A 27,483-nucleotide genomic window follows, 5' to 3' on the forward strand; every position below is an offset into this window, starting at 1 on the left:
GTGCGCATTATTTGCCCATTTAAGGGCTTCAATTGGCGGCAGGTGGGTAGGCCGTCCGCAGGCCTTCATGTCATGGACTTAATTGGGGGTAGAAGCAGAAAGGTGGCACAAATAGAGATAAATGCATATGATTTAATTGCTATTACAGAGAGGTGGTTATAGACTTACAGAGGCTGGGAACTGAATATTCGAGGATATTCGTCACTTAGGAAGGATAGGCAGAAAGTCAAAGGAGGGGATAGCGCTGTTAATAAGGGATGAGATCAGTAGATTGGTGAGAGAAGATGTTAGATCAAAGGATCAAGATGTAGAATCAGTTTGGATGGAGCTAAGAAACAACAAGGGGCAAAAATCAATGGCAGTTGTTTATAGGCAACCAAACTGTAGTGGTAATGTTGGGCGCAGTATAAATTAGTAAATTAGAGCTGCATGTAACATGGGAAATACGGTAATAATGGGTGACTTCTATTTATATATAGACTGGGTAAATCTAATTAGCATTAATGCTGTGGAGGATGGCTTCCGGGAGTGTGTACAAGTTGGGTTTCTGGAGTAGTATGTTGAAGAACCAACTAAGGATCGGGCTATTTTAGATTTACTATTATGTAATGCGAAAGGGCTAATTAATAACTTTGCTGTAAAGGAGCCTTTAGTGATCATAATACGACAGAATTTTACATGAAGTTTGGATGTGAGAGAGTTTATTCTGAAACTGGATATTAAACCTGAACAAAGAAAACTATGAAAATATGAGGGACAACTTAGCTATGGTGGATTGGGAAAATACACTAAAAAATGTGATGGTAGACTGGCAATGGCTAATACTGAAAGAAGTATTACATGGACTACAACAAATATACATCCCTCTAAGACAGTGGCTAACAAAAGAAGTTAAAGATTGCATTAGATCAAAGGAAGTGGCTTATAAGGTTGCCAGAAAAAGTGGTAAGCCCAAGGATTGGGAGTAATGTAGAACCCAGGAAAGGAGGACCAAGAAACTGATAAAGAAAGTGGAAAAGACAATATGAATGCATGGTGGCAAGAAACATAAAGGTGGACTGTAAAACCCTCTTTAGGTATGTGAAAAGGAAAAGATTAACAAGAATCAATGTGGCTCCATGAGACGAAGACAGGAGAATTTACAATGGAGACCAGGGAAATGACGGCGAAACTAAACAATTACTTTCTGTCTGTCTACATGGAGGAAGATAGAGAGAATCTCCCAGGAATGCTAGGGAACCAAGAAGCTTGTGAAAATGAGGAACTGGAAGAAATTAGTTTCAATGAAGTGGTAGTACTCAAAAAAATAATTGGATTGAAGGTTGATAAATCTCCTGGACCTGATGAGCTGCATCCCAGAGTGTTGAAGGAGGGGATGTTAGAGATAGTGGATGCATTGATGGTTATTTTACAAAATTCTGTAGATTCTGGAAAGGTTTCTGCAGACTGGAAAGTAGCAAATGTAACCCCACTATTTAAGAAGTGAGGGAGGGAGAAAGCAGAGAATTACAGACCTGTTAGTTTGACATCAGTAGTAAGGAAAATATTAAGAATCTATTATATAGGATGTGACAACTAGACACTTGTAAACTGATTATATGATTGGGCAGAGTCAACATAGAGTTAAGAAAGAGAAATCATGTTTGGCAAACTTGTTGGAGTTTTTTGAGAATTTTACTTGTAGCATAGATAAAGGAGAACCAGTGGATGTGGTGCATTTGGATTTTCAGAAGGCTTTTGATAAGGCCCCACACAGAAGATTAGTAAACACAATTAGAGCACATGGAATTGGGATTAATATACTGGCATGGATTGAGGATTAGTTAACAGATAGGAAACAGAGAGTAGGAATAAACAGGTCATTCTCAGGGTGGCAGGCTGTGACTATTGGGGTACCGTAAGGATCACTGCAGGGGCCACAGCTGTTCACAATCTATACAAATAATTTAGATGTGGGAACCAAATGCAATATTTCCAAATTTGCTGACGCAAAACTAGATGGGAATGTAAGTTGTGAGGAGGATGCAAGAGGGTTTCAAAGGGACGTGGACAGGCTAAATGAATGGGCAAAAACATGGCAGATGAATAGAAGTGTGAAGTTATCCACTTTGGTAGAAAAAAACAGAAAGGCAAAGTATTTCTCAAATAGTGAGAGTTTGGAAAGTGTTGTCCAAAAGGACCTGGGTGTCCTTGTTCATGAGTCACTAAAAGCTAATATGCAGGTGCAGCAAGCAATCAGAAAGGCAAATGGTATGTTGGTCTTCATTGCGAGGAGATTTGAGTACAGGTGTAAAGATGCTTTGCTGCAGTTATATAGAACTTTGGTGAGACCACACCTGGAGTATTATGTGCAGTTTTGGATATACTTGCCATTGAGGGAGTGCAAGGAAGGTTCACCAGACTAATCCCTGGGATGGCAGCATTGTCCTATGAGGAGAGATTGAGGAAACTAGCCCTGTATTTTCTAGAGTTTTGAACAATGAGAGGTGATCTCATTGAAACTTGCAAAATTGTTAAAGGGTGTGACAGGGTAGATATAGATAGGATGTTTCCCCTGGCAGGCGAGTCTAGAACCAGGGGACACAGTTCATATAAGGGGTAGGCCATTTAGGACTGAGATGAGGAGGAATTTTGTCACTCGAAGTTGGTGAATCTTTGGAATTCTCTACCCCAGAGGACTGTGGAAGCTCAATCATTGAACATGTTCAAGACAGAAATCGATTGATTTTCTGGATACTAATGACACCAAGGGTTATGGGGATACTGTAGGAAAGTGGTGTTAAAGTAGATGACCATCCATGATTTAACCGAATGGTGGACCAGGCTCAACAGGCCGAATGGCCTACTCCTGCTCCTATGTTCCTATGTCCCTATGTTCCCATGTCGGGTTTGTGGAGCCGGAAATTCTGCCCTCCCGGCTCGGGATCGAAAATTCAGGCCTTGGCGTTTCTGAGTTTTGAAATGCCAGATTTGAGAAGTTACAGTGTATTTATAATTTTTTCTTGTGCTCTTTTAAAGTGCTTCCAAGCTGTGAGGAAGAATATTTGAATAAATACCCCAGTGCTGAAAGGGCCTTATTTAAAATTGTTGCTTCAGTATCTCACTCAAGGTATTAGTAGATGATCATAAGAAATAGGAGCTGGAGTCACCATTCAGCCCATCAAGCCTGCTCCGAAGGAAGCATCAAACACAGGTAAAAGTCAGTGATCACGATTGGCCACTCTCAGATTTTAAGGTCCTTTTTCATTCCCATGCACCTTAGTGCAATAGAGATAAAACAAATAACACTGCAAGTTACCTTGGATTATAACTTGATCCTGATCCAACAATATAATGTTATCACATTTCATTGTATTAATGAAACATTTAATTATCATTCCGTATAAGATACTGACAAGTAAATTAGTACAGCAATTGTGTCAAGCATTTTTGGTTGATTATTGATTCAGCTTATGCAAATCAAGAATTAGCCGCTTTCATGTAGTTACAAAATTCAACTGATTAACTCCATTAAGCTGGCTTTAGCAGCAATAGGAGGAATGCATTACATAGTCTTTCGCTAGCAAGGTGCACAGAATAGTGACAGAGCACGTAACCGAAAGAATGTTTTATCTGGTTTCTTCATTTTAACAAAAGGAGCCATGATTGTTATTTATTAGCTGGGACTCTCCTTCTGCAGGTTGACCTCCAACTCCTGTAGTTTCTTTGTTCCTAATGACTCCTGTCCACTCTCCTGGCCCATTCCCCTGCATCAGAGTTAGTCCATATGCATGATAATCTTTCCATGGGATACCTGCCACCAAGAGGGAGCCTCTTTTTTCTGCAGCAGGTGCAAAGCTGGTGAGGGACCCTAAATGGGCTCAGGTGGAATTATAGCCCGATCAAAAGCCTTGACTGAATCCCAAGCCTTCAGCAAAGTGTTTGGGGCCAGACTGGAGGGTTTGGATAAAAACAAAAAACTGCGGATGCTGGAAATCCAAAACAAAAACAGAATTACCTGGAAAAACTCAGCAGGTCTGGCAGCATCGGCGGAGAAGAAAAGAGTTGACGTTTCGAGTCCTCATGACCCTTCAGAGGACTCGAAACGTCAACTCTTTTCTTCTCCGCCGATGCTGCCAGACCTGCTGAGTTTTTCCATGTAATTCTATTTTTGTTCTGGAGGGTTTGGAGGTCGCTACAAAGCTCTCTATCTGTGTGGTGTGGAATGGCTTTATTGCAGATACTGTTACTTCCTAGGGCTTACTGCCACATGGTGGCCCCAGGAAGTAGATGTAAGTGGGGAAGGCTTGATGCAACTCCTCAAGGGACCCAGAAATTGATTCAGTCACTATTTGCAAGCTGAGGCCATGAAAGAAGCACTCAGCTGCTATCCTGGTGTGGGTATGTAAAAGGCAATGTTGTTCAGGGCCTTGAGGCAGCAAAAGGCCTCCCCATCCAAATTTTCATTCATTCCCCACCGTGATTTCCCTCACCCCTAAAATTATTGTAATGATATTGGTTGTAGCTAGTGTACTGTAATGCCCTTTATTTAATTTTAAAAATTCATTTATGGGATGTGGATGTCATTGGCTAGGCCAGCATTTATTGCCCATTCCTAATTGCCCTTGAGAAGGTGGTGGTGCGCTGCTTTCTTGAACTGTTGCAGCCCATGTGGTGTAGGTACACCCACAGTGCTGTTAGGGAGGGAGTTCCAGTGTCTAGCCCAGTGACAGTGAAGGAACGGAGGAAAAAAAGACACAAGCATAAAAAAAATCTTCATCCCGAGACAGGTAGCAGGAGGCAGGAAAATACCCGGCTCGGCCCGCCTACCTCAAGAGAGAATGTCCGCAAGGACGGGGCTTTCATTGTGGGGGTCAGGCCGACACAGGAAAAAGTGCAGAGGCAGCCACAGCAGCTGCTGAGTGCAGAGGTGGACTATTTAAAAGGCCCTCCTCGGTGCTGTGGACTTCGTCCCAGTGATAATAAAAACAGAAAGGTCCTCCAGCCCTCATCTTTCACACCCCTCACAACTCCACACACTCCCCATACCCTATCCATGCCACAAGTGCCAGGTAATAACCAACTCCAACAAGAGAGAATCTAACTATCGGCCCTTAAAATTCAATGGCATTACCATCGCTGAAACCCCACTATCAACATCCTGATGTTTACCATTGACCAGATTCTAAACTGGAATAGCCATATAAATACTGTGGCTAGGAAAGCAGGGCAGTGGCTACGAAGCCTGCTAGGAGTAACTCACCTCTTGATTCCGCAAAGCTTGTCCACCATCCACAAGGCAGAAGTCAGGAATGTGATGGAATACTCCCCACTTGCCTGGATGAGTGCAGCCCCAACAACACTCAAGGAGCTTGACACCGTCCAGGGCAAAGCAGCCCCCTTCATTGGCACCACATCCACGAACATTCACTCCCTCCACCACAGATGCACAGTAGCAGCAGTGTGTACCATCTACAAGATGCACTGCAGAAATTCACCAAGGCTCCTTAGACAGCACCTTCCAAACCCACGACCTCTACCACCTAGAATGACAAGGGCAGCAGACAGATGGGAACACCACCACCTGGAAGTTCCCCTCCAAGTCATTCACCATCCTGACTTGGAAATATATCGCCGTTCCTTCACTGTCACTGGGTCAAAATCCTGGAACTCCCTCCCTAACTGTGGGTGTACCTACACCACATGGACTGCAGTGGTTCAAGAAGGCAGCTCACCACCACCTTCTAAGGGGCAAATAGGGTTGGGCAATAAATGCTGGCCTAGTCAACAAAGCCCACATCCCGTGAAATAATAAAAAAATATATCTCTGCCAGTCCTTTACCTTCAAGTACAAGTTGGTGCTGTTTACCTATAGATGGTCCCTTTGCTATTTCCTTTTATTTAGTCTTTTTTTTCCTGATCCCTACTTACTTTCCTAGTATTGTTAGATTTCTCATTGTTTTCTTCTGAATTAGCTATCTATATTATTCCTATTTTGTTACCTAATTTTTGCTCCAACCTCTCTCTTTCGCCATGAGCTCCTGGTCAGAATGTACTTAACATGCATTATAGTCATCTCATTCTAAATTATCTCCCATCACTGGTCCACTTTTTGTGCGTTTCTTTTCTAACCAATTAATCTGTCAACTTTATTATACAATGGAGATACCTGCTTTACAACCATGCTGTCCTTTTGTTAACAATAGTGAACAGGGGGAAATGTACTAAAGAATGCACAAGAACTGGTACAAATGGTGCCCCATATTATAATATGTATTGCTATATTGTCAGTCTTTGGAACTGAGTCATAAATTGCTGGCATAGTGCTTGAGAGTTCTGAAATTCAAGCCTTTTTTTAGATGTAGTGTTTACCAGCTGTTGTGTTAAATTAGCTGATGTTAGTGGAAATGCATTTACTGTTGAAGTATATTTATCTCCTGACAAAATAATATTCAGAATTAGAATTGTGTTATCTCAAAGACAGTTACTTATTATAAGTTTCAAGACATGTATTTGGCTCAGTCACTACAGGATGAACCTTAGTGATACCCCCCTATTCATTAATTCATTGACTTGAAATTCCTTCAGCCATGGTAGCTTTTGAACTCTCACACCTGGAGCACCACTCCAGGTCTCGGGGCTAATAGTCCAGTAAAATCACCACTATGCTACCAGATCTGCTGCTGTTGGATTTATGTACCATCATCTGAGCGTTTATGCTCATCATTTCTATGATTCTTGCAAGCAATCATTGTATCCATTTATTAAATGTAACAATGAAACTGCCAACAGGCAAACATTTGTTGGAGTTCCATTAGTAAAGAGTATTTATAATGAAATATAATTGATCTTATTGGGAGTAATGTTTTCTCATCATGGGCTATCTCATACTACTGGAAAAATAGGTTATAATTTATTTAGAGTGAGAAAGGCTGTGGAGGACAGGCTGTTGATTTTCACATTTGCAGGTGGCATTTTTGTATTAAATTGAATCAATGTTCGCTCCTTCTGGGGAAGGGGTCACCTTGCAGAAAATGTCCTTTGCAGAAGATGTCATTTGCTTTTTCACCATAAAGTGATAATGTAGAATATTAAGTAAAACATAATTATATTTTCTTTATTTATATTAAATTTCAAATGACACATTAAATGGTGCAGCTGATACTGATTCATAGTATTCTCGCAGACACTTTCCTTGATAATTGCAGGAGATTATGGCAGTTTTATGTGCTTTCTTTTATTTCCTTCAGCAGCCAACATATGTTTGCCTGTCGGCAGTTTCATTGTTACGTTTATAAATGGATACAATAATTGCTTGTAAGTATCATAGAAATGATGAGCAAAAATGCTCAGATAACGGTACATAAACCCAACAGCAGCAGATCTGGTAGCATAGTGGTGATTTTACTGGACTATTAGCCCCGAGACCCGGAATGGTACCCCAGGTGTGAGAGTTCAAAAGCCACCATGGCTGAAGGAAGTTCAGGTCAATGAATTAATAAATATAGAATAAAATGCTAGTCTCATTAAAAATGATCATGAAACAAACAGATTGTTGTTAAAAAAAGAAACCATTTGGCTCACTGAACGAAAAACTTGCATTTATGTAGCAATTTGAGGACCACTGGACATTTTAAAGCACTAAGGCTAATGATGTACTTGTAGTCACTGTATAATGTGGGAAAAATAGCGACCAATTTGTGCACAGCAAGCTCCCACAAATAATGACCAGCCTGTGTCTTTTGATGTTGATCAAAGGATAAGTATTGTCTAGGATGCTGGGGATAGACAACTTCTCTGCTCCTCTTCAAAATAGTGTCATGGGGTCATTTACATCCTCCCAATGGGACTTCAATTTAATGTCTTATCTGAAAGACAGCACTTGCAAGTGTGCAGCACTCCCTCGGTATTACATTGTAGTAGCAGCCTTGAATTTGCAAATGGGACTAGAACCCAGAGCCTTGTGAATCAGAGGCAAGAATGCTACCAACTGGCTCACTAATGTCCTTTTGGGAAGGAAATCTGCTGTCCTTTCCTGGTCTGGCCTACATGTGACTCCAGACCTAACGTGGTTGGGTCTTAACTTTCTTCTGAAATGGCCTAGCCACTGAGTTGTATCAAACTGCTACAGGAAAGTCAAAGAAGAAAAAAACTGGATGGACCATCTGCCATTGACCTAGCCACTAGAAACGACAATGGCACCTAGACCATAAGACCATAGGTCGTAGGAGCAGAAGTAGGCCATTCGGCCCATCGAGTCTGCTCCGCTATTTAATGAGATCATGACTGATCTGATAATCCTCAACTCCACTTTCCTGACTTTTCCCCATAACCCTTGATTCCCTTACTGATTAAAAATCTGTCTATCTCAGCCTTCTGGCAAGTCAATCTTGCAAAGTTCTCCTCACTAACATCTGAGGACTTCTGCCAAAATTAGGAGAGCTGTCCCACAAACTGGTTAATCAACAGCCTGACATTGGCATTACTCATTAAATCATAGCTGACATCCAATGTTCCAGACTCCACCATCATCATGTCTGGGTATGCCCCATCCCACCAGCAGGATAGACACATGAGAAGTGGCGGTGCAGTAGTATACAGTGGGAAGGAGTGGCCCTGGGAGTCCTCACCATTGACTCTGGACCCCAAAAAGTCTCATGGCATCAGGTCAAACCTTCATGGCAAGGAAACCACCTGATAACCACCTACCACCCCCTCAGCTGATGTATCAGTACTCCTCCATGTTGAACACCACTTGGAAGAAGCACAAGGGCATTGAATGTACTCTGGGTGAAGGACTTTGACATCCATCACCAAGAGTGCCTCAGTAGCACCACTACTGACTGAGCTGGCTGAGTCCTGAAGGACATATTTGCCAGACTGGACCTGCGGCAGATGATGAGAGAACCAATAAGAGGGAACAATCTACTTGACTTTGTACTGGCCAATCTAGTTATCACAGATGCATCTGTCCATGACAGTATAGGTAGGAATACCCACCGCACAATCCTTGTGGAGACGAAGTCTCATCTTCACACTGAAGACACCCACCATTCAGTTGTGTGGCACTACCACCATAGTATGTGGTTTGGAGTCAGAACAAAGGCAATGGGCTGGGGCTCTGACAATATCCTTGCTGTAGTGCTGAAGACTTGAGCTCCAGAACTAGCTACAGCACTGACATCTCACTGATGGTCATTTTGGATTCTGCCAGGGCCACTGAGCTCTTTACTTCATTACAGCCTTGGTCCAAGCAGAGACAAAAGATCAAGAGGTGAGGTGAGAGTGATTGCCCTTGACATCAAGGCAGCATTTGACCAAGGGTGCACTGGTATAATTAAAGTAAATGAGAATCAAGGAAAAATTCTCCACTGGTTGGAATCATACCTTGCACAAAGGAAGATGGTTGTGAGTGTTGGAAAATAGCATATCAAACCCAGGGCAATGCTGCAGGAGTTCCTCAGAGCAGTGCCATCGGCCCAACCATCCTCAGCTGCTTCAGCAATGATGTTCGCTTCAACATATGGTCAGACGTGGTGACGTTCACTGATTATTGCACAGTGTTCAGTAACATTTGCAACTTCTCAGGTGCTAAAGCAGTCCGTGCTCGCATGCAACAAGATGTGGACAACACTCAGGCTTGAGGTGATATGTGGCAAGCAACATTCGTACCATACATGTGCCAGGCAGTGACCATCTCCAACAAGAGAGAATCTAACCATTGCCCCTTGACATTCAATGTCATTACTATTGCTGAATCCCTCGCTATCAACATCCTGGGGGGTTACCATTGGCCAAAATCCTAATTGGAGGAGCTACATAATACTGTGGCTACAAGAACTGGCCAGAGGCTGGAAATCCTGCAGCGAGTAACTCATTTCCTGAGTCCCCAAAGCCAGACTACCATCTACAAGGCACAAGTCAGGAGTATGATAGAATACTCTCCACTTGCCTGTATAAGTGCGGCTCCAATAACACTGAAAAAGCTTGACAGTATCCAGGATAAAGCAACCCACTTGTTCGGCATCCCATTCATTACCTTAAACAATCACTCCCTCCACCATTGCTGCACAATGACAGGAGTGTGTACCATCTACAAGATGCACTGCAGCAACTGGCCAAGGCCCCTTCAACAGCACCTTCCAAACCCTCGACCTCTACCAACTAGAAGGACAAGGGCAGCAGATGCATGGAAACACTACCACCTGGAAATTCCCCTCCAAGTCACTCACCATCCTGACTTGGAACTATAGCACCATTCCTTCACAATCACTGGATCAAAAACTTAGAAATCCCTTCCTAACAGCATTGTGGGTGTATCTACACCACATGGACTGCAACAGTTCAGAACATTGGTGAACTAATACCTTCATGAGGGCAATTAGAAATGGCCAATAAAAGCTGGCCTTGCCAGCTACACTCACATTGCCGGAACAAATAAAAGAAAACATAAACAACACCAATTGCGTAGGTGTGGCAGGAGAGTTGACTAAGTGCGGAATGTTCTGTGCCCGCTGGTAGCGGGCGGGATAGGTGGTGGGCACGGACAATATGGCGCAATCTGGTTCACGATGACGGGAAGACAGGTCACGATCGTCCGCTCAGCCCGCCAATGGCGGGCCACATTTCCCGCCAACAATCGGCGGGGAGCTCGTTGTAATACATCAGCATCTCATTAAAAGACCTTCCCGCCAGGCTCTGGACCCCGGATGGACAGTCTGTCCATGCCAGCGGGAAAGCACATCAAGGTGCTTCACAATATCACGCAGGTGATGTGCACTTGGCGGCCTTCACTTTGGGGGAACTGAAGTGAGTGAACAGCATCATTTTCCACAGCTCACCAGGGTCACCTGTTGCTCTGCAGGCTTCAGGGGCGCCAGGGTCGGGATGAAGGATGAAGTGCCGCCCTGGCCCGAAGGTGACTGTACTCGGGGAGGGTCTGGGAGCAACTGCTGCCTGACCCTGGAGACGACTGTACTCAGGGTGGGGAGCGGGTGGTGTCCAGGGGAAACTGCTGCTTGGCCCTGGAGACGACTGTACTCGGGGTGGGGAGCGGGTGGTGTCCAGGGGAAACTGCTGCCTGGCCCTGGAGATGACTGTACTCAGGGTGGGGAGCGGGTGGTGTCCAGGGGAAACTGTTGCCTGGCTTTGGACCTCGTGCACAATCAATCGAGGTGGGGGGCAGGGTAGGTGAGGAAAATGGCCTCGCATTAGGGACAACTGTATAAACTGACCATCCCTCTGCAACTGAGACAGTTCAGGCACAGCCACAGTGATATGATTGGGGTCAGGCTCCTAGCAAGCAATGTGGAGGCACCAATGTGCCACCAAGCCCTCCAGACCATACCCCCCACCACCCCGGCACAGACTGTGGGTCTGTGATCACTTTACTGGACGGTGCAGCAGTTGGACTGCACAAGTTGTACAATATCCTTGCCAACACTGGCCATGTAGCAGTCACTGCTGGAGGCGCTCACAACCCCTTACAATCCCAGTTTGGACCAGTGTCCCCCATGTTGCAGGTTGACAGGGCAGCCATGCAGCGCACTCATCTCTGGCCATCCGAGCGGTGACCAGCACTCTCCGGAAAGTGTTAAGGGGCAGTCACACAGGGCCAGGAAAGGATGCTAAGTACACCCATGCTAACCACGGCTCTCTTTCATGCTGCAGGAGGACCACGTCAGGACCATGGAGCCTAGTGAACTAGCTGTATCCCTGATGGTCTACAGAGAGCGAAGAAGACGGAGGAGAGAGTGACTGAGGCTCCTGACTGCGCAAAGGCAGGAGCAGCAGCCTCAGGAAGAAGGAACTGCTGGGACTCCGGCACACACTGGCAAGGAGTGACAGTGAGCTGTAGCTGGTTGGTGCCTAGCAACACCCAGGGTCTATAGATGCTGCCTGTCATTCCTGCAGATGACTGAGAACCAGTGCCGCCAATGACTGCGCATGTCTAGGACCTGGTTGTTCATATCTGCCACTTACTGCAGGACTTGGTGCCAAGGGGACATGGAGGACATCCACTGCCAGTGACTGTGAAAGTGACTGTGGTGCTCAATTTCTATGCCAGCGGCTCCTTTCAGGGCTCCACAGGTGACCTCTGTGGGATTTCACAATCCGCCACCCACAAATGCATCCATGAGGTCACGAATGCCATCTTCTCCATGGCACACAACTTTGTACATTTCGCCCGGGACCAGGACAGCCAGGATGCAAGGGCCTTTGGATTCACCCAGATTTCGGGATCCCCACAGGTGCAGGGTGCAATCGACAGCACCCATGTGGCACTCAGGTCTCCCTTGCTACACACGGTCGACTACATCAACTACAAGGGCTTCCACTCAATGAACGTGCAGTCGGTATACGACCACCAGAAACGCATGCTGCAGGTGTGCACACGGTTTCCAGGGAGTGTGCATGACGCCTACGTGCTCAGTTACTCGCAGATCCCTGCAGTCTTCCAGGGTCCACAGAGGCTGCAGGGTTGGCTCCTTGGGGACAAGAGCTACCTGCAGAGGCTGTGACTGATGACACCTGTGCGGCGGCCTCAGACTGCAGCAGAGCAATGCTATAATGAAGCTCATGCTGCAGCTGGCAGCTTGGTGGAGTAGACCATTGGGATGCTGAAGATGCAGTTCTGGTGCCTGGACCGGTCTGGCGGTGCCCTGCAATAAAGTCCACAGAGGGTGACACGCATCATCGTTGTCTGCTGCGCCCTTTACAACTTGGCATTCCAACGGGGCGACGAGCTGGCTGAGGAGGAGATGAAGGAGCTGGAGGTCTCCTCGGATGAGGAGGATGGCAGTGGGGATGAAGGTGATGATGTCCTCGGTGGTGACAATGACGGGGATGAGGCTCTCGCACTGCTAGACAAGGCTGGCGCACTTGGGAGGCCGGCATAGCTGCCAGATTTGTGGAGGATGATGACGACATGCAGTGAGGTGTCCCCATAGATCCTCACAGCGCATTTGTGAATGTTTAACTCCAGTCTGGCTTATGGCAGTGCGAATACCCTCTGTGAGAATGCTCCTGTCATGGAGACGCAGTGGAGACCCTAATAGTTGCTCGATTGCAGGAGAATGATGACGACATGCAGTGAGGACACTCCATGAATCTTCATATAGCCCCTGAGAATGTCTGACTCCTGTCTGGCCGAGGGCAGTTCGCTTGTGCTCCATGGTCAGGGCCATCTCATAGAGACGCAGCCATGAAACTTTAGACGCATCCGACGCTGTGTCTGCCTTCACCACTTCAGCCCTTCAGATGCTGCTGCACAGCACCAATGGTCATAGATGTTAGTGCGATGGGGGCCAGCCCCACCTTAAATGTCTTGATCGCACACAGAGTATGCAAGAACCTGCTCACTACATTCTGGCAGCAATGACCAGCACCGCCGAGATGCAGGCATCAATAACGTTTCCAGGGAGTGTGAGGCCGGACCATCACCGTGGTCTGAAGGCTGCAGGCACAGGAGGTTTAGAGGGGATGTGAGGAAGAATTTTTTCACCCAGAGGGTGGTGGAAATCCGGAACTCACTGCCTGAAAGGATGGAGGAGGCAGAAACCCTCATAACATTTAAGAAGTATGTGGATGTGCACTTGCGATGCCTTAGTATACAAGACTATGGGCCTATTGCTGGAAAATGGGATTAGAATAGTTAGGCACTTGTTTGCCTGGTGCAGACTCGATGGGCTGAAGGGCCTTTTTCTGTGCTTTAGGCCTCAATGAATCTATGACTCTATGAGAGGCCCTGGAATGAGACACCTGCCTTTTATCTTGTGCAGAAAGGTTTCACATCTGAGTGACAAGAACACTGCTCATCAGAACAAGGAGCCACAGGCAGGGAGACATTCTTGGGAGTTTATTGACAATAGTGAACAGTATGTACAAGTGATCAACACCCGTGCCCAGGCTGTGCAACTAACTCTCCTTAACGTTCCTAACCCTGCCACTACGTCTTGGCGCTCCCCGGACATCCACAGTGGAGATGGAGGCAGCCTACTGACAGCGATGGCCTCTCTGTGATGACTTTGGCAGACGTCCTCTGGAGGGCTGAGACTTGGAGGGCCCAGGCCTGCTTTTGGGGTCCTGCTGTGTGGCAGTGGCACGCTCCTCGGCCTGTGAAGCTGGAGCTGCGGAGTTCACAGGAAGAGGGGATTTTAATGGGCTGAGCACTCCCGAAGTCACCTGGGTGGATGGCCCTGTGTGTGTGCATGCTGATCCTCCTCCCTATGGGTGCCCGAGGGCCCCTGGCTGACTCCATGAGGGAAGGGGTAGCTGGAGTGAGATTGAGCTACCTGGCACTCCTCTCGCGTACACACTGTTGGAGGCCAACTATGGCATCAGCGATGGAGTTCAGCCCGTGCAGCAGTGCAGGAGCGACATCCTAGGCCAAGGTCTCCTTGGCGGCTGCCATCCTACCAGTGTTGACCTCGATGCGTTGCAATGCTCGCGCTATCACCTTAGCCTGAAGATGGACGGACTCCTCCATCGTGCCTTGCAATCTGAGGAGTGCAGCGGACATTCCTTCTTGATGCTCCCGAGCTTGCCTTTGCAGCTCCAGCAACTGTGACATAACCGAGTCCAGAGGCACGTCATCTGACTTGGACTCAACAAGTTCTTGGCTTTCAGCAGCCCTCCAATTGCCGGGGACCTGGGAAGTCCCTGCCTCCGCCTGCTGTGGATCAGACTGTGCATTGCGCTCACCATTGTGTGATGTCGTGCCTTTTCTAGAGTTTGGTTCCACCAAGGTGTGTGTCTCTGTGTTGGTGGAGGGTGTGGGTGAGTGCTGTGATGGAACTTGTAGGGGGGTGCATTCTAGTTCCCCTTCAGATGTCCCTTCTGAACTGGCTTGGAGGCTCTGGGTAATGGCCTCTATTGGCTCTTGAGTGATGGGTCTGCGGAAGCAAGGGGAGATAACCAGTGCATGTCAGTGACCTGTGGCATGGAACAAATCACTCACAGCATGGTTGGCTGATAGATGTTGCACTGCTGGACCCTCACTTGGTAGAGCAGCGCCGACCTCACCGCCAGCACAGGACCGGTCCCAGTCATCGCTGGCCAGCTGGATGGCTTTATTTTCAAATTCCCTAAGGACCTTGAACTCCAGCATTCCTCCACTGATCTGTGGCCTTTCCCTCCTATTGTTACCCAGTTTGTCCTGCATGGATAGAGATGGGGAGAGTGTATCAGGATGCCTGCTGGGACAGATGATAAAGATGAGTGGTCCCATGGATGGGCTGAGGAGAATGAAGGTGTGTGTGAGAGAGTGAATGGTGATGTCCCTTGCACTGGCAGTGAGTGAGGGCCCTGTGGATGTGTGATGGGTTTGTGAGTGTGAAAATTGGGAGTGATGAAAAGAGTGACTTACCCTGGCGGAACGGAGGAGATCATTCATCCTCTTCCAGCACTGGGTAGCTGCTCTCTTCTGAAGTGCGTTTGTGCTGACCACTGCTGCCACCGCCTCCCAAGCTGGGTGACTTTGCTGTCCATTCTGCAGCCAGTGCGGGGGTACAGGACCTCCTGGTGGGCCTAATGAGGCAGGTTTGGGACAATATGGAGTGAAAACCCACCATCGCAGCGGCGGATAAGATGCCATTTTGCCCGCCCGCTACCGCACTTTGTGCAAATCTGGGAAAATTCCATTCTAAGGTTGAGACTTAAAGGTACAGTGGTAAATAAACAGTGGGGAATATTTAAAGAAATGACTCAAAAAGTTCAACAAAAATAAGATTCATAAAAACAACAACTCAGCAAGAAAATCCATCAGTGGATTACTTGGGCAGCTAAGGATAGCATTAGATTAATGGAAGAAGAGTCTTATAATATTTTGAAGAATAGCAGTAAGTCTGAGGATTTGGAAAGTTTTAACAACCAGCTAAGTGTGATCAAACAGTTAACAAAAAGGGAAAGTTAGAATATTTGAGTACATGATCCAGCATAAAACTGGTTTGTAGGAGTTTTTATATGCCTATAAAAAGTGAGACAACAGATAAAATAAACGTTGGTTCCTTAGAAACAGAGACAGGAGAAATTATCATGGACATTGAGGAAATGGCAGAGACATCTTGTGTCTTCTTCACAATCAAAGGTCCAAATTACATACAGGAATAGAGGCTAAGAAAGGGGCTAATCAAATTGTGGAGCTTAACATAATTAATATCAACATTGATAAAGTACTGGAAAAAACTTAAGGGACTGAAAACCTACACATCTATAGGACTTGATGGTCTACATCTGCTGCTTCTAAATGAGGTAACTTCAGAGATAGTGGATGGACTGGTTATGATTTTCCCAAATTTGCTAGACTGTAGACCGTCCCGGTGGATTGAAGGTTGACAAATGTTCAAGAAAGAAGGGAAAGTGAAAACAGGGAATGGCATGTCTGCTCAGCTGACATCAGTGGTCAGGAAAATGCTGGAATCTATAATTAAGGCAGTCTTAACAATGCACTTAGAAAACCATATATGAGCAGACAGAGAAAATATGGTTTGATGAAAGGAAAATCATGTCTGTCAATTTATTTGTTTTTTGAGGATGTAGGTAGCAGGGTAGATAAAAGGGAGCAAGTAGATTTAGTATGCATGGATTTCTAAAAGGCATTTGATAAGGTGCCATGCAAAATAAGGGCTCTTGGAGTTGACGGTGATACATTAGCATGGATGGAGGCTTGATTAATGGTCACGAAGCAGACAGTAGGGACAAATAGGCTATTTTCAAGTTAGCAGACTGTAACTAGTGAGTGCCGCAAGGATTAGTGTTGGGGCCTCAGCTATTTATTATCTATATTAATGACTTAGAAAAACATACCAAGAGTAATGTATCCAAGTTTGTTGACGATATAAAGTTGGATGGAAATGTAAACTCTGAGGAAGACACAAAGGCCAGATTTTTGCAGCTGAGACGAGTAGCTCGAGTTGGGAAATTTCCCACTCACCGGACCAACTTTGGGAAAAAGTACCCTGAAATATGTGATTTTCACTCTGGGCAGCCGGGCGCAGGATGGAATCAGGCCCGCTGACCCTGGAAACAGAACCTAGGCAGCCATGGGGCCAGGCAGCTGCTGAAGCGGGATTGTAAGAAGGCCTGCTTCGGTTCTGCTCTTATTTCATAAGTTCTTATGAACCTACGGCTTTCTTAATTGTGTGCTTGTCCTTACAGCTGCATATGCTAAAATATTGTATTTTTACTGTAAAAATGTATCTGTGTGACGTTTTATTTTTATTTGGCTTTTTGTTTGGAGGTAGGTCCTCCATTCTATGTCAATATTGTCACTATGCTCAGAAATGTTGCACTTAAAAGATGTATACAGACATGAGGCAGATGGAATACAATGTGGATGCGTGAAATGATACATTTTAGTAGGCAGGACAAGGAGAGACAATATTAAACAAAGTTTCCAGTTCAAATGAGGGAAGAGGAGCAGAGGGATCTGGGGATATGTTGTGCACAAATCATTGAAAGTGGGCAAGGCGGATTGAGAAAGCAGTTAATTAGGCATATGGGATCCTGCAATCTATGGAGGTTAAGTGTACAAAAGCAAAGAAGTTTTGCTGAACCCTTTCTGAAACACTGTTAGGCCACAGCTGGTGTATTGTGTCCAGTTCTGGGCACCACACTTTGACAAGGATGTGAAGACATTGAAGAGGGTGTGGAAAATTTACGGGAATGGTTTAGAGGATGAAAGACTTCAGTTATCTGAATAAATTGGCAAAGCTGGGGCAATTCTCTTTAGAGAACAGGACTTGAGAGGAGATTTGATGGAGGCATTCAAATTCATGACGAGCCTGGGCAGAATCGATAGGTTGAAATTGTTCCCATTGACAGAAGAGTCAAGGGCCAGGGGCCGCTGATTTAAGTGACATGAGGAAAACATGAGGAAGATGTCACAGAGGTGACTTGAGGAGAACATTTTTACCCAGCAAGTGCTTAGGATCTGGAATGCAGTGCCTTAGAATGTGCTGGAGGCAAATCCAATTGTGACTTTGAAAAGGGAATTGAATAATTATCTGAAGAGAAAAAAATTGGAAGGCTATGGGGAAAAGACAGGGGATTGGGACTAGCTGAGTAACTCTTATGGAGAGCTGGGACAGACATGATGGGCCAAATGGCCTCCTTTTGTGCTGTAACCAATCTGTGATTCTAAGAGCTCAAGCTGAATAAGGTGATATGGATGGTGGTGCAAATTAGTGTCATCAAGAATTTGCAGCAGGTTTGTCATCAGTCACTTCATGCTGATTATGTGTTTTAAAGTTGTGAATTTTATATCGCACTGGGCTGAAAGGCCTCCTTCAATGCCGTAAATCTTTCTATTTTTTTCTAATCAGTTGATTTCAATAATAGAGTAGGAGCATTGGAAAATATGGAACCGGAAAACGCAGAAACATTTTTAAGAGTGAGTGTCACCAAAAGCCTTCTTCAAAAAAAATCACAAGATTCGCATTATCTTTAGCTATTCGGCTCATGACAGTTTTCACACTTTTGAATGGTGAATCAATTTAAAGTGAAATTATAATTTTGTTCAAACATGCATAATTTAATAACTCATTGCATTGTAATAAAATGACATCAAATCAAAGTATAACATTGATGTAATGTTTGATAATGATATTCTGGAGTTTTGTTAGAATTGCATTTTCAGGGCAGGAAGGAATGATTCTCTGCTCATGTTAATCATTACTTTGTGAAATGCCCATGATAGAGTGTTAACTTGAAAGTTAGTTTGGGGGTAATGATAGAGAAGCACATCATGAGATAGAGGGACACAGAGAGTGAATGAACTCTGAAGGGTACTAAGGGAAGCAAGAAAATGAACGCACCTGGGTGGGAGAAGAAAATAAGGCACAGAGGAGATTGTGAGAGGGCCATATTGGGAGAAACTAGAACATTAAGAAACCAGAGTTGAAAAAGTGGCACAGTTAACAAATGGGGTGAGGAACTTGATCCCAATGATGTCATTATCGCTCAGTTTAGATTGTTTAAAAATCTGCAAGAAGTCCACAAAGTGGATAATGTGGTACTATTAAAGTTGGGGGATATGGTGGTGTTGTGGTAATTTCACTAGACTAGTAATTTAGAAGCCTAGGCTAATGCTCTGGGGACATGGATTCAAATCCCACCACAACAAAATTGAAGACTAGTCTCAGTAATGATGACCATGAAACTATCATTGATTGTTGTGAAAATCTATCTGTTTCATTAATATACTTGAGGGAAGAAAATCTGCCATCCTTACCTGGTCTGGCCTACATGCGATTCCAGACCCATGGCAATGTGGTTGGCTCTTCACTATCTTCTGAAATGGCTGAGCAAGCCACTCAGGTCAAGGGCAATTAGGAATAACCAAAAAATGCTGGCCTTGCCACCAACACCCACATCCTGCGAAAGAGTAAAAAAGAAATGAATCCCTTGTCGTTGTTCCATTTTTTAGATGTCGGCAGGGTTCCTTCGTGAAATTGTATTGAAGAAACATTGAACTCGGGGTCCTAAGAGAAAAAAATTGACGTGCAAAGTTACTGGAATGCTTGCTTCACCAATCTCTAGAAAATGATGGTGCATCAACTGGATGGGAGTGAGGGAGAGGCGATGTTAGAGTTAGGGTTGAGATTTATTTGGATGGGGAACTCGCATGGCAGGTGTATCTGGTTAGTCAGAGGTGTTTACCTTCCTTCCCTGATCATTTTCTATGGATGGGAAAAGTCAGAAAGTATAGGTCTTTTTGAGAACTGTGATTATTGAGATAATAATTAAAAGATAAAGACCTTTAAATAAAAAAAATTGTTGGAAAGAAAAATAGATATTCCAGTCAACCTATTAGAAAAATTAAAAATAACATTTATTGCGCGATTAAGGGCTGCATTTTACATGTCCCTGCTGGGTGTGTTTTCAGTGCGGCGGGGGGCGGGGGCATGTAAAATAGGGTGGGTAAATAAATATTTCAATGAATAATTACAATTGAGCTTGTTAACAAACCAATTCACCCTGGTAATATGCTGCCTGCACTATATAACAGTTGGCATGGGCAGTTGGGCGAGAGTGGGCAGGCCACTTCTTAAAAAAAGATTTTCAAAGGGAGGGAAGGGGGGCACTTTTTGTGCATCGGTGGGGGGAGGGGGTGGGTGGCAGCCACCCTTAGATATTACCCCCATTTCTTCCTACCTGCCTGCTCTTTAAAACACACCACCTTCACATCCCCGCACCCCCCTTCCTTAAGCTGCCGAAACCTCCCCCCCCCACAAGACCCCAGACTTACCTGGCTCCGAGGTCCATGGGTTCTTGTTCCTGGTTGGCGCTCTGCTGGGACTGCTGGAGCTGCTGGCCAATCCGATTTCTCAAAATCATTACATACCAATTAACTTTTGATGGAGAATTGCAACCAATGTAAAGGGGGCAGGGTGGGTGGTGGGACCAGCTGAATTCATCTTGCAGTGAGCCAACGTGGACACAGTGAGCTGAATGGCCTCCTTCCTAACTATTCCATGATTCTATCATAAAGCTGATATCAGGTCTAGAACAAAAATAGCCGCCAAAATTATCTTGGATTTTAATCATTCTAGAGTTTAAATTTATAAGGCAGAAATTCCCACTTGGCATGCGGGCACGCACCCGACAAGCTCAAGCATGAAAAAGCGCGTGATGAGGTCAGGTGAGCGCCCGAACGTCATTGCGCACTTGTGTGATATTTCAGTTGGCCAGCGTGCGTGGGAGTCGACTATTAAGAGGGCTATTAAGACCATTAATGCATTAATTATGTTTTATTTTTTGCTGTCCGTCCAACCTTATGGTTGGCGGATGGGCAAACTGGCTAGGCGGCCTTTGCATTTTGAGGAAAGCTCATCCACGGGCGGGATGAACTTTCCATCATTAATTTTTTTAAAAATGTTTTGAAATAATTTTTATGATGAGCAAAATATTGCTGTCAGTGTGTGGGGGCGGGCCCAACACGCTGACGCGTAAAATGACGCATGATGATGTTGGGCGTGCGTCCTGACGTCATTGCGCGTCATCTCGATATTTTGTTTGGCAGGCGCGTGTCAGACGCGGCTCCGCACCCGCTGAACTGTCAACGGCCTATTAAGGCCCTTGAAAAAGCAAGTAAAGTTGTTAACCACACTGCCCGTCCAACCTTAAGGTTGCCGGGCAGGCGAAGAGCCCAAGTGGCCTCCGTGTTTTTCAGGAAACCTCATCCACAGGCGGGATGAGGTTTCCTGAAGCTTGTATAAAATAAATTTAAAAATTTTCTTGACTTTAGTAACATGTCTCAGCTCATGTGTGACACTGTCACATGAGGGGACATGGTTAAATAATTTTTTACTTTATTATTTAAAAACTTTTATTCTCTACCTAATCTCCCTGAGGCAGCTCTATGCCTCAGGGAGATTGCTGCGCTCTTTAGGTGCACATGCGCGAAAGAGCACAAGCCCCAACTCTCCCTCCTCCTCCCGCCCGCACAGGTAGCGCTGAGCACTACCGGCCGAGCGTTACGCTGGGCGGGCCTTAATTCGCCAGCCCGCATAAAATGGTGGCACGCAGCCGATTGTGGGCGGCGATTGGCTTTGTACCCTCCCCCGCCCGCTCCTGCCCAGCCCTCCCGGCATGGATAATATTCTACCCTATGGCCAGGATTTTGAGGTCGGCGAGCAGGGGGCGGGGCCTGCTTGCCGATGCGTAAAATGATGCAGGATGATGTCGGGCGAAACTTCTGCCTTACCCTGCGTCATTTCAATTTTCAGGTCAGGGTGGGCGCAGCTGAATCAGCTGTGTGCCCGCCGACCTGTCAACGGCCAATTGAGGCCATTTAAAAACTAATTCAACTAGTTAATGGACCTGCCCGTCCAATCTGAAGGTTGGTGGGCAGACCGGGAGCCCCGGCGGGCTTTAGAAAAAGCATGAAACTTCATCCACGGGCGGGATGAGGTTTCATGTAGGTTTTAAAAAATTTAATAAAAGTTTGATTAAAAGTGATGGACATGTCTCAACTCATGTGAGAGTGTCACATGAGGGGACATGTCAGGGAAATTTTATTCCTCTACATTTACCATTTTTGAATTTGGCACTGATCTCCCTGAGGCAGCACTTAGCTTCAGGAAGATGAGTGCACTCTTTTGTGCACATGCGTGAAGGTGAGCACTCTCGGCTGAGGGAATCCCCCCTGTCTGCCCACATAGGGAGCACATAGTGCTTCCTGGCGGACGTCACGCTGGGCGGTCCTTAATTGGCCCACCCACGTAAAATGGTGGCATGCCCCCAATCGGGGGCGCCGAACGGAGGCACACCCGCACGCACCCGCTCCTGAACTTCCCCCCCGACAGGGGGGGAATTCTGCCCTATGTTTCTGCTCGTGTGAGTGAGTCCTATGTGGGGACATTTTTTTTTGATTTCCGATTTTCAAAATCTTTATTTTTGATTTTAAAATTCTTCAGCTGCCTGAGGCAGCTTTAGGGAGCTTTCAGTGCCCACTCTCCCTTGCAGGTGCAGACTTTTGTGCTCACCCTCCTCCTGCCCCCACCCCGGTAGCGGTGAGCTAATTGAGCAGCCAGCATGAAATCGCATTTGGGGGCCAATTGCAGGCGGCGCACCATTTTCCTGCCACTCACTAGCCCGCCTGCTATGCCTGCCCGAAGACCTGAAAATCCTGCCCATAGTTACGTTTAAATGGGCTAATGGGTTAAAATAGTGGACAATGGTGTTACATAGGAATGTGTTGAGAGTGTGTGCTTTCTTCAGTGCTAACAGTCTCATCTCTTGAGTTTGAAGTCTTTGAGTTTAAATTCCAATCTATATTGTGAGAAAATCTTAGGTGACCTTTCAGTGAAGTACTTGGGGAGTATAATATTCATGAAAGTGCTGTTCATCTAACAGAACATTATTCAGGCCATTTCTCATTGCTCAAGTGGACAGGAAAGTACCCCTAATGCCATTTAGTGATGACCAGGAAGTTTAGTTTTCCTGACCAACATTCGTCCATCAAACTGGATCACCAAGAACAGATAAACTGCCCAGTTATCTTGCTTGATGTTTTTACGAGTTTGCTGTGTGAAAGCTTGGCTCCTGCATCTGTTCACATAATAACTGCGAATGCTGCATTTCAAAGGTACTTCTCTGTTTGTGAAGTACTTTGTGGACTCCTGTGGGTGTGGTAAGGTCCGACATTAATGCAAGTTTTTCAAAGAAAATCCTTAATAAACGATTCTTTGCACAGCGTAATTTCAAGGTGCCTGTCCTCCCAGCAACTTGTGAGAGTGCTAAATTGCAACTGATGATAGTGTCCCTGGTGGGAATGCTGAAATGGTCATTAGGTTGAAAAATAAAAATTCTCCCATATCCAATGTTGTCGCTCTTCAACAGAGGATTCTGACATTGAAACATAATTTTGAAGATGTTTACCATGAAGCCAGGATTTGATAAGCCAATTACACTACACATGGATTGGAAATTGACATAAAATGTGAGCGTAACTCATCAAACTGGCAGATCTTCCCATTTTGTCAAGTTAGATGTAATCAATTCAGGGATGTGCCCTGACATCCTAAGTTGTTATAGCCTTTTTTATTGTTGGTAGTGGATCATTGGGTTTTGCTAAGAAAATGTATCCAGCATTTGGATGACAATGTGTGTTGAACTTGGAGCTTTTAAATTTCATAAAAGCAAAATACTGTCGATGCTGGAAATATGAAATAAAAGATAAAAACAAAAAATGCTAGAAAAACTCAGCAGGTCTGACAGCATCTGTGGAGAGAGAAACAGTGTTAACATTTCGATTCCACACGACTCTTCTTCACAACAAAAGAGTAGTGGAAATGTGATGGAATTTAAACTATTTGGTGGGGGCGTGGAGCAGGCAAAGCAGGATAGAAGGTCAGCGATAGGTGGGGGCTAAGAAGAGACTGACAAAGATGTCATGGATACAACACAAAGGGAGTGTTAATGATAGTGGACAAGACTAATAAAGGTGCTGATAGTGACATAAAGTTAAGAAAGCAAAATGTGTTAATAGCAGAACAAGGGTCAGCACTCTATGAAAATACAACATAGGACAAGTGACTGATAGCCCTTTTGAAAGGGGTGGGGTGGTTAGGTAAAAAGGATAAAAAAGGGGGATAAAACAATGAATGAGTTAATAAAAATGAAAATAAATAAATAAAAATTAAAAATTAATTTTTAAAAAATGGATTTAAAAAGGGATAGAGGAGAGAGTTCATGGTCTGAAGTTGTTGAACTCGATGTTAAGTCTGGAAGGCTGTAAAGTGCCTAATCGGAAGATGAGGTGCTCTTCCCCCAGTTTGCGTTGGGCTTCACTGGAACATTGCAGCAGGCCAAGGACGGACATGTGGGCATGAGAGCAGGATGGTGTATTGAAAAGCGACAGAAGGGTCTGGATCTGCTTGCGAACAGACCAAAGGTGTTCCACAAAGCGGTCATCCAGCCTGCGTTTGGTCTCTCCAGTGTAGAGGAGACCGCATTGGGAGCAGTGAATGAAGTAGACCAAACTGAAGGAGGTGCAAGTGAAGCACTGCTTCACTTGAAAGGAGTGCTAGGGCCCTTGGACGGTGAGGAGGGAGGAGGTAAAAAGACAGGTGTTGCACCTTCTGCGATTGCATGGGAAGGTGCCGTGGGAAGGGGATGAGGTGTTGGGGGTGATGAAGGAGTGGACCAGGGTGTCACGAGGGGAATGGTCCCGATGGAATGCTGGCAGGAGGTGTGAGGGGAAGATGTGTTTGGTGGTAGCATCATGCTGGAGTTGGCAAAAATGGCAGAGGATGATCCTTTGAATGCGGAGGCTGGTGGGGTGAAAAATGAGGACAAGGGGAACCCTATCATAGTTCTGGGAAGGAGGGGAAGGGGTGAGGGCAGAGGCGCTGGAGATGGGTCAGACACAATTGAGGGCCCTGTCAACCACAGTGGGGGGGAAACCTCGGTTAAGGAAGAAGTAAGACATGTCAGAAGCACCATTTTGGAAAGTGGCATCATCGGAACAGATGCGAAGGAGGCGGAGGAACTGAGAGAATGGGATGGAGTCCCTACAGGAAGCGGGGTGTGAGGAGCTGTAGCCGAGGTAGCTGTGGGAATTGGTGGGCTTGTAATAAATATTGGTGGACAGTCTATCCCCAGAAATGGAAACAGAGAGGTCAAGGAAGGAACGGGAAGTGTCGGAGATGGACCATGTGAAGTTGCTAGGGGCTAGAAATTGGAAGCAAAATTGATAAATTTTTCCAGGTCCAGATGAGAGCATGAAGCCGCACCAATACAGTCATCAATGTACTGAGAAAAGACTTGTGGGAGGGGGCCTGAGTAAGACTGCAACAAGGAATGTTCCACATACCCCATAAAGAGGCAGGCATAACTGGGGCCCATGTGGGTTCCTGTGGCTTTTATTTTGAGGAAGTGAGACAAGTTTGAGGAGAAATAGTTCAGTGAGAGAACAAGTTCAGCCAGGCGGAGAGAGTGGTGGTGGATGGGGATTGGTGGATGGGGATTGTTCGGGCCTCTGTTCGAGGAAGAAGCGGAGAGCCCTCAGACCATCCTGGTGGGGGATGGAGGTGTTGCGGGATTGGACGTCCATGGTGAAGAGGAGGTGGTTGGGGCCAGGGAACTGGAAATTGTTGATATGACGTAGGGCATCAGAGGAATCACAAATGTAGTTGGGGAGAGACTGGACAAGGGGAGAGAGAATGGAGTCAAGATAGGAAGAAATGAGCTCTGTGGGGCAGGAACAGGCTGACACAATGAGTCTACTGGGGCAGTCCTGTTTCTGGATTTTGGGAAGGAGGTAGAAGCGGGCTGTCCAGGATTGGGAGACTGTGGCTTTTAATTTCTTTGGCTAGAGATGATATGGACCTGGTAGGACAGCCAAGTGAGTAATATCAGCATCCTTTCCTGCTACATGCTGCAAGATCAGTGTTGAAAATTTGCCACATCATGTAGATGTTCAAGTCTCCCTGGACTGATGCTTTGTGATTTTGTGAATATGATGCCGTCTGTCTTTCCATTCTTTATACCCAGGTTGCTCCACACAAGCCTCCACACAAGAAGTTCAACTCTATTTCTCATTAAGTTATATCTGTGGGATCAAATTTACATGCTTAGTACATCCAGACAATATTGTACAGCTGTTTTCAATTGTTATGTATGCATTCTTGGTATTACTTGTATTAACAATGTAGCAATAAAATGAAACAAATTCATATCTGCAACCAAGCAAATTGAGTCACCCAAGTGTCAGGTAAAAATTTAGCATTCGCTGAATCAAACTCATTCATGCCGGAGACCCCTCCTTAGTGCCATAAAGCTCACAAAGTGATCTTACTATAGTCACTGTTCGTACTGAAGAGTAGGTGTGCAAAACAACTGTTTGATGAGCCTAAGAACATTTTTCTCACTCCACCAAAAGGTGAATGATCCAACTGGCACTGAGCACAAATTTATGATTTAAATACTGGTCCCTTGCTGAATTTTCTGTATGTTAACTACCAACTAATTTTAATTATTAATTTTACCTCCAGGCCAATACAACTTTATAAGTTCATAATTCATTTCCATTGCTGATTTTTAAATTGTTTTGTGTCAGGCTACAGCTAATACTTTCTTTCATTGTCCTGGGCAATTCTTATCTATCGTTGGCACAATAAGGAAAACACAGGTGCGTGGTTATCACCTAACAAACTGAACTTGTTTTATTTCCTTTAATAAATTATCAGAATTCTTGGAAAAGGTGCCTTGCTGAATAATCAATTCCTCATTCATGATTTGCAATTAATTAAAGTTGGAAGCATACAGAATTTCTATTCCGCAATGTGAATATATTGTTGTATTATGAAATGGAGCATTTCTTCAATGAATGAAGGTTCAGTTGAAGGGTACAAGTTTAGCAAATATTATTACAGAGATTGTGGTTTTACCAAATTAATTATTATAGAGCCATTTTTTCTTGATTCAACTCCTGTATTGACAGCCTGGAATTCTATGTGTTGGCAGTGTGATACCATTTAGTGTGAAGACAACCATAGCTGCACAGCAGCTGTAATCTGAAGCCCTCCGAATGTTCTCACTCAATAGGCATAAGAATATCAGTACCATAATTTACCAAAGAAGTGGAGTGTTGAACCCTAATTTTTTCTTTGTTCATTGTCCTTTCAGATTTTCCATATGACATATGATTTTGCCAGTGCAGTGGTGAGAATATTTAATCTCATTGGAATGATGCTTCTGTTATGCCATTGGGACGGTTGTCTCCAGTTTCTAGTTCCGTTACTTCAGGATTTTCCCCCTGATTGTTGGGTGTCCCTAAATGGTATGGTTGTAAGTATTGTTATATTTTTTATGTATATTCCTAAGGCTTTCTTGATAAATGATCCTTGGCCCAGAAATAAGCCCATTTTAAATTATTGCCTGTATATGCGCCAGGATCATTCTGTGCAACATTTCAAGACTCGGGATCTGATTCTTCTGAAGACTGCTATTGCATTGGTTATCCAAATCATAACTGTGTGCTCAGTGTTGGTTCTGGAG

The 27,483-nt window shown here is 45.1% G+C and overlaps 1 protein-coding gene across 1 annotated transcript in view; it reads left to right on the plus strand.

Annotated features, from left to right (window-relative positions):
• The window catches only part of LOC144685518 (potassium/sodium hyperpolarization-activated cyclic nucleotide-gated channel 1-like), a 324,879-nt gene that overhangs the window by 90,515 nt on the left and 206,881 nt on the right, over positions 1-27,483 (plus strand). Inside the window, exon 3 of the mRNA XM_078550109.1 lies at positions 27,112-27,273. Coding sequence (XP_078406235.1) covers positions 27,112-27,273 — 162 coding nt within the window. The remainder of the gene's footprint in view (positions 1-27,111; positions 27,274-27,483) is intronic.

Source organism: Cetorhinus maximus, chromosome 1 (genome assembly GCF_964194155.1).
Source record: "Cetorhinus maximus chromosome 1, sCetMax3.hap1.1, whole genome shotgun sequence".
NCBI lineage: Eukaryota > Metazoa > Chordata > Chondrichthyes > Lamniformes > Cetorhinidae > Cetorhinus > Cetorhinus maximus.